The sequence below is a fragment of the Nematolebias whitei genome, chromosome 8 (genome assembly GCF_014905685.2).
Source record: "Nematolebias whitei isolate Nwh7 chromosome 8, NemWhi1, whole genome shotgun sequence".
NCBI lineage: Eukaryota > Metazoa > Chordata > Actinopteri > Cyprinodontiformes > Rivulidae > Nematolebias > Nematolebias whitei.
In genome coordinates this window covers 46400819-46411470 of record NC_056505.1, presented here as the reverse complement: position 1 = coordinate 46411470, position 10652 = coordinate 46400819, and the positions used below count along the sequence as shown (strand labels likewise).

The 10652-nt window shown below is 40.9% G+C and overlaps 1 protein-coding gene across 1 annotated transcript; it reads left to right on the top strand.

The window, feature by feature from the left end:
- The first annotated feature begins 2473 nt into the window (after positions 1-2473).
- Positions 2474-9682, top strand: zgc:64051 (leukocyte surface antigen CD53). Its single transcript, XM_037680762.1, has 6 exons — positions 2474-2620; positions 3778-3852; positions 3937-4041; positions 4123-4227; positions 4314-4397; positions 9611-9682. Exons 1-6 carry the CDS (start codon positions 2474-2476, stop codon positions 9680-9682), a joined length of 588 nt encoding a protein of 195 aa, XP_037536690.1.
- Positions 9683-10652: the final 970 nt, after the last annotated feature.

Genomic DNA, 10652 nt, shown 5'->3' with positions numbered 1-10652 from the left:
TATTTCAAATGTTTATTTATTTTAATGTTGATGATTATAACGGACAACTAATGAAAACCCCAAATTCTGTATCTCAGAAAATTAGAACATTACTTAAGAACAATTAAAAAAAGGATTTTTAGAAATGTTTGTCAACTGAAAAGTATGAACATGAAAAGTATGAACATGAAAAGTATGAGCATGTACATCACTCAATAAGTTGTTGCTCCTTGTATCTGGATTACTGCATCAATGCGTTGTGGCATGGAGTGGATCAGTCTGTGTCACTGCTCAGGTGTTGAGAGCCCAGGTTGCTCTGATCGTGGCCTTCAGCTCTTCTGAATTGTTGGCTCTGGTGCATCACATCTTCCTCTTCACAATACTCCATAGATTTTCTATGGGGTTAAGGTCAGACGAGTTTGTTGGCCAGTTAAGAACAAGGATACCATGGTCCTTAAACCAGGTACTGGTAGCTTTGGTACTGTGTGCAGGTGCCAAGTCCTGTTAGAAAATTAAATCTGCATCTCCATAAAGTCAGTCAGCAGCAGGAAGCATGAAGTCTCTAAAACTTCCTGGTAGACAGCTGCGTTGACCTTGAACCTCAGAAAACACAGTGGACCAACACCAGCAGATGACATGGGCCCAAACCATCACAGACTATGGAAACGACACTGGACCTCAAGCATTGTGGATTCTTCCTCCAGACTCTGGGACCTTGATTTCCAAAGGAAATTCAAAATGTATTTTCACCAGAGAACATAACTTTGGACCACTCAGCAGCAGTCCCAGGACGAGACGCTTCTGACGCTGTCTCTTGTTCAAGAGTGGCTTGACACAAGGGATGTGACAGCTGAACCACTTGTCTTGCATACGTCTGAGCGTGGTGGTTCTTGAAGCACTGACTCCAGCTGCAGTTCACTCTTTGTGAATCTCCCCCACATTATGGAATGGGTTTTGTTTCACAATCCTCTCCAGGGTGCAGTTATCCTTATTGCTACTAAACATTTTTCTACCACATCTTTTCCTTCCATTCACCTCTCTATTAATGTGCTTGAACACAGAGCTCTATGAACAGCCAGCCTCTTTACCAATGACTTTTTGTGTCGTGCCCTCCTTGTGCAAGGGTCGATGGTCATATTTTGGACAACTGTCCAGTCAGCAGTCTTCTCCATGATTGTGTAGCTACAGAACTAGACTGAGACCATTTAAAGGCCTTTGCAGGTGTTTTGAGTTAATTAGAGTGTGGCACCAGGTGTCTTCAATATTGAACCTTTTCACAATATTCTAATTTTCTGAGATAATGAATTTGGGGTTTTCATTAGTTGTCAGTTATAATCATCAACATTAAAATAAATAAACATTTGAAATATTTCAGTCTGTGTGTAATGAATTAATAGAATATACAAGTTTCATTTTTTAAATGGAATTACTGAAATAAACTTTTTCACGACATTCTATACACACACACAGTATGTCTGTCTATATGTCACTGTCTATCTATACATCTATTTCTATCTATACTGTATAAATATGTTATTTTCAAATTGTTTTTGAAGTTTAAAAAAAAAATTCATCTGTTGATATTTTCTTTCATACTTTTGTATAACTTTCAGATCTCGACCTGTGTAAATTACCAGGAAGCTGTTGACCTGTTTTCTGGTGTAATGAAGCAATTCTGATACTTTAGACCCAATAGATGTTTTTTTAAAGGCATTTTCCCATTTTAAAGGATTAAATTTAGCTGAATGTGGTAAAGATTTAAATTACCAGTTTGTTTAAATAGTAATGTTGTGGATGTAAATTTGTATTTTTCTCATTTTCTTTACAGTTCTCAATAATTCTGATAATCCTGGTTGTAGCTCTTTGAACAATCTTAGTTTATTTTTAAGTGGACTGATGAGCCAACAGCTAGTCTGAGCACAGCTGGGACTTCTGTGGGTCGATACGCCCTAAAGCAGGTCCACGTCCGGCCTGCGGGAGACTGAAGTCCAGCCCGCCAATAAGTTCATTAATAATAATAAAGAATTCAATCAGAAAGATATCATTTTACCTCTCTGCTGTGTTTGGATTAAAATGGTCCACGAACCCTCAGTTTTTATTCATTTCTTTATTCACTTTATCCCGTTGAGATCGCAGATCTCTTTTCAAGCGAGGCCTGGCTCTGAGCCCAACGTGCTCGTTTAGGGCTGAGGGATTAAACCGGAGAAAACCCACACAAGCACGATGAGAACATGCAAACTCCACCCAGAAAGACCCGAGGTCCAAGCAGGTCCTTGAATCCAGGACCTTCTTGCTGTGAGGCAACAGTACTACCCACTGATCCATCGTGCGGTCTTGTTTGAAAACAACATTGTAGACCATTTTGACCCAAGGACATCTGGAGGATAAAACATGTTCCTGACAGTGGTGCAGTGTTTGGTCCTGTGGTACCGCTCAGTGTAACCCTGTCTCCTGTTAGGTGTGTGGTGTGGTGGTTCTGAGCTTCGGAGCATACATGGCGGTGAACATGACCGCTCTTACACCCTCCCTGGCCAACGTCAACATATCCAACATGCTGCTGATCAGCGGCATCGTCATCACCTGCGTTTCCTTCCTGGGATTTCTGGGAGCTCTGAAAGAAAACCGCTGTCTCCTGCTGACGGTAACACACACGAGCACACCCCACACACACACCCCACACACACACACCACACACACACACACACACACACACACACACACACACAAGCCCAGGATGCTGCAAGAGCCACTATCCTGCAAGTTTTACTTGTTACTCACATGAGGCGTGTTGGAGCAGAGAAACCTTTATATAACATGCAGAATAGAGTCCCTTGAGGTCCAGGACTGGTCTGGATATCCCTGGTCTAGGAACATGTGACGACATGGCAACATGAAAAAAATTGCTTCACGGGGTTTGGTTGGAGGGTTACCACCTCATCATGTCTCATCCAAATCTATGACCGATCCTTCTGAAAGTGTTTCTGTTGTGTGATTTTCTTTAAGTTTCATCCAGCTAACGAGGCTGAGTTTAACTCAGTTGACTCCCTGTACATCCATCCACCCACCCACCCATCCATCCTTTTCATCTTCATCTTGTTCTGAAGTCAGGTCTCGGGGGCAGCATCTTGAGCAGGGAGGTCCAGACATTTCTTTTCAGCCACCTCTTCCAGGAGGACCCCAAGGCGTTCCCAGATGGCCCTGGTCTTCCTGGGGTCTCCTTCCAGTTGGACATGCCCGAAGCACCTCAACTGGCTCCTCTCAATGTGGAGGAGCCAGTTGGAGGCTGTGGAGGAGGATGTGGGTTCTACTCTCCTGATAACTGAACTTCTCACTCTGTCTCTAAGGGAGAGTCCAGCTACCCTGCAGAGGAAACTCATTTCAACCTCCTGGATCCACAATCTCATTCTTTCTGTCACTACCCAGAGCTCATGACCAGAGGTGAGGGACGTAGACTGACCAGTAAACAGAGAGCTTTGCCTTACAGCTCAGCTCCCTCTTCACCACAATGGACCGGTACAGAGTCTACAATACTGCAGACGTTGCACTAATTCATCTGTCAATCTCACGCTCCATTCTTCCCTCACTCGTGAACAAAACCCAGAGATACTTGAACTCCTCCACTTAAGGCAGAACCTCTCCCTTGATCTGAAGAGAACAATCCACCCTTTTCTGATTGAGGACAGTACATCTAGTTGAACAAGATTTGCATCATCGAAGGTTTTGTGTTTCCCATGTGTCATTCTACTTTGGATGTGTATGCTAACAGTAAAGTAACACTGGCTCAAACTGCATTCTCAGTTCTTCCTGCTGCTCTTCTTCCTGATGCTGGTGGAGCTGACTGCAGCGTGCCTGATGCTCATGTATGAGAGTGAGGTAGGTCTACGTCGCATCACATTTGTTGAGGTTTGACAAATCGGTGCACTAAGCCTGGTCTGTTCATTTCACCACACTGTTCAGCTCAACAAACTGATACAAAAGGATCTCAACAGCAGTTTGAAGAAAGCACAAGACCAGGAGAGAAACTCAACCCTTCAGAGTGTTTGGGACTTTGTTCAGAACACGGTAGGAGCTGTCAGAGTAGACTCGTGATGCCAGTTCACATTCTGCAGACAATCAAGAGGTCTCTCTTTATGGGTCCCTCAGTTTGATTGCTGTGGAGTCCACAATGCCACTGACTGGGGAGAAAATGTGCCTCAATCCTGCTGCATGCACGCATGTGAAATCCCCACGCCTCCGTACAAAACCCAGGTACAGTTATCTACACTGTACTATACGTTTATTGTTGCATTAGTTGCTTGTTTGCAGATAACTTGAATTTTATGTTGTCTTTTCAGGGTTGTTTGGCCAAGCTCAACATGTGGTTTGAGAATAATTTCCTGATGACTGGCATTTCTGTCATAGTCGTCTGTATAATCGAGGTACGTTAAAGGTGGAGGACGTAAAACGTTGCATGGGGCAAAACTGTCGAAACACAAACACAGTTCATGCTCAAAGCACACAGATAAGGCAAAACAATAAATGAGTGATGTCGAATCCTGGTCCTCGAGGACCAGCATCCAGCCTGTTTGAGTCGTTCTCCTGCTCTTCAGCAACATTCATTAACATCAATTCAATTCATTTATAAAGTGCCAGGTCACAACAGAAGTCGTCTCAGGGCACTGAACAGAAACATTCATATATAAAAATAATAATTTAACATTATTTATCTGAGGAGCAGCTTCGAGTTTAACTCCATCACAGACTCTCATCTTGAACAAGCATGAAGGCGACAGTGGAAATAAAAAACTCCCTGATGAGGAAGAAACCTTTAGCAGAACCAGGTTCAGGACAAGAGGCCATCTGCTTCGACCGGCTGGGTTTGAGGAACAGATACACAATGGCAGGTCAAGAATCATACAGGTCCTTCTCAAAAAATTATCATATTGTGATAAAGGTAATTATTTTCCATAATGTAATGATACAAATGAAACTTTCATATATTTCAGATTCATTGCACACCAACTGAAATATTTCAGGTCTTTAATTGTTTTAATACTGATGATTATGGCACACAGCTCATGAAAACCCAAAATGCCTGTCCCAAAAAATTAGCATATCATGAAAAGGTTCTCTAAACAAGCTATTAACCTAACCATCTGAATCAACAATGTAACTCTAAACACCTGCAAAAGATTCCTGAGGCTTTTAAAAACTCCCAGCCTTGTTCATTACTCAAAACCGCAATCATGGGTAAGACTGCCGACCTGACTGCTGTCCAGAAGGCCATCATTGACACCCTCAAGCAAGAGGGTAAGACACAGAAAGAAATTGCTGAACGAATAGGCTGTTCCCAGAGTGCTGTATCAAGGCACCTCAGTGGGAAGTCTGTGGGAAGGGAAAAGTGTGGCAGAAAACGCTGCACAACGAGAAGAGGTGACCGGACCCTGAGGAGGATTGTGGAGAAGGGCCGATTCCAGACCTTGGGAGACCTGCGGAAGCAGTGGACTGAGTCTGGAGTAGAAACATCCAGAGCCACCGTGCACAGGCGTGTGCAGGAAATGGGCTACAGGTGCCGCATTCCCCAGGTCAAGCCACTCTTGAACAAGAGACTGCGTCAGAAGCATCTCGCCTGGGACTGCTGCTGAGTGGTCCAAAGTTATGTTCTCTGATTACAGTAAATGTTGCATTTCCTTTGGAAATCAAGGTCTCAGAGTCTGGAGGAAGAGAGGAGACACAGAATTCACATTGCTTGAGGTCCAGTGTCAAGTTTCCACAGTCACTGGGGTGCCATGTCAGCTGCTGGTGTTGGTCCTCTGTGTTTTATCAAGCGCAGGGTCAATGCAGCTAGCTATCAGGAGATTTTGGAGCACTTCATGCTTCCATCTGCTGAAAAGCTTTATGGAGATGAAGATTTCATTTTTCAGCACGACCTGGCACCTGCTCACAGTGCCAAAACCACTGGTGAATAGTTTACTGACCATGGTATTACTGTGCTCAATTGGCCTGCCAACTCTCCTGACCTGAACCCCATAGAGAACCTGTGGGATATTGTGAAGAGAAAGTTGAGAGACGCAAGACCCAACACTCTGGATGAGCTTAAGGCCACTATCGAAGCATCCTGGGCCTCCATAACACCTCAGCAGTGCCACAGGCTGATTGCCTCCATGCCACGCCGCATTGAAGCAGTCATTCATGCAAAAGGATTCCCGACCAAGTATTGAGTGCATAACTGAACATGATTATTTGAAGGTTGGTGTTTTTTGTATTAAAAACACTTGTCTTTCATTGGTGGGATGAAATATGCTAATTTTTTGGGACAGGCATTTTGGGTTTTCATGAGCTGTATGCCATAATCATCAATATTAAAACAATTAAAGACCTGAAATATTTCAGTTGGTGTGCAATGAATCTGAAATATATGAAAGTTTCATTTTTATCATTACATTATGGAAAATAATGACCTTCATCACAATATGCTAATTTTTTGAGAAGGACCTGTATGTTAAGATAGAAATAGTATCAAATGAAAACTATTCAATTTTAATAATTCATTTAAAGAAATGAGGTCAATTTGTCCTCTAGTAGTGTAAACTTAAAACAGCATGAAAAGCTGAACCTAACTATAGGATTTCAGGTCTCTCTTGTAAATAAGTCCCCAAGGCTCAGTGGGACTAACCTGTATAAGTAAAGGCTGAATGAGAATTTATCAAAAAGGAAAGTCTTAAGCCTAGTTTTAAAACTGGATAATGTGTCAGCCTCACGGACAGAGATTGGAAGTTGGTTCCATAAGAGAGGAGCCTGAGAACTGAAAGCTCTGCCTCCCATTCTGTTTTTGTAAATTCTAGGAACCACAAGTAAACCTGCAGCCTGAGAGCGAAATGCTCTGTTAGGAAAATATGGAACAATAAGATCTGTAATATAAGATGGAGCCAGGTTGTTGAGAGATTTGTAGGTTAGAAGTAAGATTTTGAATTCTATTCTGGACTTGACAGGGAGCCAATGGAGAGAAACTAAAACTGGAGAGAAACGATCTCTCCTACTAACTCCAGTTAAGACTCTGGCAGCAGCATTTTGGATCAACTGAAGATGTTTTAAAGAAGTATTTGGACATCCAAATAATAAACCATTGCAATAGTCCAGTCTAGACGTGACAAATTCATGGACCAGTTTTTCTGCATCATATTTAGATCAGATGTTTCTAATGTTAGTGATATTACGCAGGTGGAAGAAGGAGGTTCTAGTAACGTTTTTAATGTGGGGGATAAAAGACATGTCCTGATCAAAAATAACACCAAGGTTTTTAACATTAGAGCTGGAGGACAGATTAATGTCATCTAAGGAGGGAGAAAGACTGAAACATTCATTCCTAAGGTGCTCAGGTCCAAAAACCAAAACCTCAGTCTTGTCTGTTCAACAGGAGAAAATTAAGGGTCATCCAGGTTTTTATGTCTTTAAGACATGCTTGTAGTCTAAGCAGCTGATTGGATTCATTGGGTTTAATGGACAAATATAATTGTGTGTCATCAGCATAACAATGAAAATTTATCCCATGCTGTTTAATAACTTTAGCTAATGGAAGCATATATAAAGTAAAGAGTATTGGCCCAAGCACTGAGCCCTGAGGAACTCCATGACTAACTTTGGTGTATGAAGATTTGTTATTTACATTTACAAACTGGAATCTATCAGATAGATATGATTTAAACCATTTTAGAGCTGTTCCTGTAATTCCAATATCATATTCAAGCCTCTGTAGTAAAATATTGTGATCAACTGTATCAAATGCAGCACTGAGGTCTAACAGGACCAGTAGAGACACAAGTCCATTGTCTGAGGCCATGAGAATATTATTAGTGACTTTTACTAGTGCTGTTTCTGTGCTATGATGAGCTCTAAACCCTGACTGAAACTCTTCAAACAGATTATTTCTTTGTAGATGTTCAAGCAACTGACCTGCAACTATTTTCTCTAGAATTTTCTAGATGAAAGTTAGATTAGATATAGGTCTAAAGTTGGCCAGAATTTCTGAATCAAGATCAGACTTTTTAAGTAAAGGTTTAATTACAGCAACCTTAAAGCTCTGTGGTGTGTAACCATTTTCCAGAGATAGATTAAGCAGATCCAAGACATGGTTATTAATTAAGGGAAATGCCTCTTTTAACAGCCTGGTTGGGATGGGATCTAGTCGGGGCTTAATTTGAGACGAATCCTGTCAAAAAAAGATCTGGGAACTCTTGTTTTGACAGGGTGCGTTGCAGCAACTGTTTGCTTGGATTCGGCAACTGTCAGGCTTACTAATAATAAAGTTATGGTCAAATATGACTGCTTTGAATGAATAAAACTTAAACTGGATATGTAAACTGAAAATTATTGCATTAACATTCATTTTGCACACAACAGACAACAACACGACTTCTTTATATCACATACGATCGATCATCTGACCCTTCAAGTTAAGGATTTCCGCCTCCACATTTAAAAAAAAAACAAACAAAAAAAAAAACACCTCAGCCCCTTACAGAGTGGCGACTGTTGTTTGGGGAGCCATGCCTGAACGGTGTCACTCCCCTCTGCTGCTGCGACGATAAATAAATAACTCGGACACCTCAGCTGCTGTTTATGATGCTCTGAACACTTGTCACCCACAGAACTCATGCAACAAAGAGTATAAACTCCAAGCAAGAGTGACACCTGCCCCCCTCTTTTCCTCTTTCGTGTTGACGATTTTTTTAGATTAGTTTAGTTTTAGTGGATCAACCATTTTGCAAACTGGTTGATCCACTCTGAGAAGGTGCTATTTAAGAGACTGAGCTGAATACAGCACCTCAGACTGAGGAAGTCTCTCGGATTAGAGACGAAACGTTTCTACTTTTTTGTTTTCGTTTGTTTTTTTGAATGTCCAGAGAACCAGACTTAACTTTTTTAGATTTTCCCAGAAAGTTTTCCACAACAGCAAAGATGTTAATGGATGAGCCAAGTATGAGACTGTACTTGTATAGCACCTCAAAGTACGGTGGCCCTAAGGTGTAAATGAACATTTGAAAAAACAGAATTGCATTAAGCAGAAGTGGCCGGAATCACATTAGATAAAACAGAATTACATTTGAAAAAACAGAATTACATTTGAAAAAAATGGAATTACATTGAGCCAAACAGGAAGTTTTTTTTTTTACTGTATTAACAGCATAAAACTGAACAACAGAACAATATACAGTACACAAATCAAAGATGTGTGTACTGTATATTGTAAAAAAGTTGTCAGGTCCTCTGGACATTCAAAAAACAACAACAATAAATAAAATCGTAGAAACGTTTCATCTTTCATCCTGAGGACTTGTTCAGTCTGAGGAGCTGTATTCAGCTCAGTCTCTTAAATAGCACCTTCTCAGGGTGGATCAACCAGTTTTGCTGCTGACAACCAGAACCAGCTGCTCACATGCTCAAGAAGGACCATCAGCCTAACAATGGATCATTAGCACCTGATGGCTGTTTACTATTCACAGAGGGCTGAGTGGTACTAGCAATCACAGCATTGTAAGAGGGGGACAGTTGAACCTGGAGGCTCCAGAGGACCCGTCTCAACTTTTGTAGATTTTTCTACCTGGATTACTGAGCAGCATCAGGATGTAATACTTTTCTTTATGGCTTGCAGGTGCTGGGGATGTGTTTCGCCATGACGCTCTTCTGTCACATACGCAGAAGTGGACTGGGCTACAAGTTATAGACGGATACGTCTTTAATGTTCGAAGTGTTCAGGTGTAGAAAACAAAAGGTCGTGGCTTGAAACGCCTCGAACTTCATTTAAGATCAAAACTAGTTTCTCGCCATTTAAGTTATAAACTGCTTTTTCTTTTAAACTTTCTCGTGCACAACTTTTTGTAAATTTGTTTTTTTGACACGTTTTGTTTTATGATATATTATTCTGAAAATCAGTATGTAAATGTTTTTCTAACAATAAACCTTAAATTACACCAGTAATGTTTTTTACCGTATTAATCATCCATTTTTAAAACTCAAAACATTTTTTTCGTGACGTTTGCAACAACCTGAAATTTTGCTCTGCGATAAGTTTTACTTGATCATACCGTTTTATTTGTTTATGTGTTTAAATGTTCTTGATTTCATGTGTACAGCACTTTGTTGCAGCTGTGGTTGTTTTTAGGGCTTTATAAATAAAGTATATTATTTTAAATGTTACTTGTGACTCGATCTCCATTTCCTGTTTGCAGCGTTCTTAAAACAGAACACACTTCCTGTTTCGACGCGTCAGTTCTGCAGAAACTCGTCATCGTTCATGAAACAGTTTGAGGCAGCAATGAAAAGTTAAAATCCACTAACAGATTAATTTATTTCAAGAATAAAACCTGCATCAAATATCTTACGGCCAGAAGAAAAAATAAAAACACTAAGATTTTCTTTACACTTGTAAAATTATTTTGTTCTTTTTAAAACATCACACAAAAATAGAAACAAACACAATTTGTAATTAAAAAATGTAACTGTACACAGCAGAATACACCGTTTATTGCAAACTGAACACCCGACACCGTAAAAACTACCAACAATAGCGCCGCAAGTTCACCTGCACATATGAAAAGAACCTCCTCTCATCCAGAGCTCTGCTGCTAAACTGACAGCTGACCCCCCCAGTCTCTTATGAGGCGTTGACCCCCCACAGTCTCTTATGAGGCGTT

What these genes read in the sequence shown, in the direction of transcription:
- zgc:64051 (XM_037680762.1), top strand. Translation starts at nt 2,474, where the DNA reads ATGGCGGTGAACATGACCGCTCTTACACCCTCCCTGGCCAACGTCAAC. An exon ending in GGGACTTTGTTCAGAACACG is followed by an intron (nt 4,042 to 4,122) that starts GTAGGAGCTGTC and finishes TGGGTCCCTCAG; the next exon opens with TTTGATTGCTGTGGAGTCCA. An exon ending in TAGTCGTCTGTATAATCGAG is followed by an intron (nt 4,398 to 9,610) that starts GTACGTTAAAGG and finishes TATGGCTTGCAG; the next exon opens with GTGCTGGGGATGTGTTTCGC.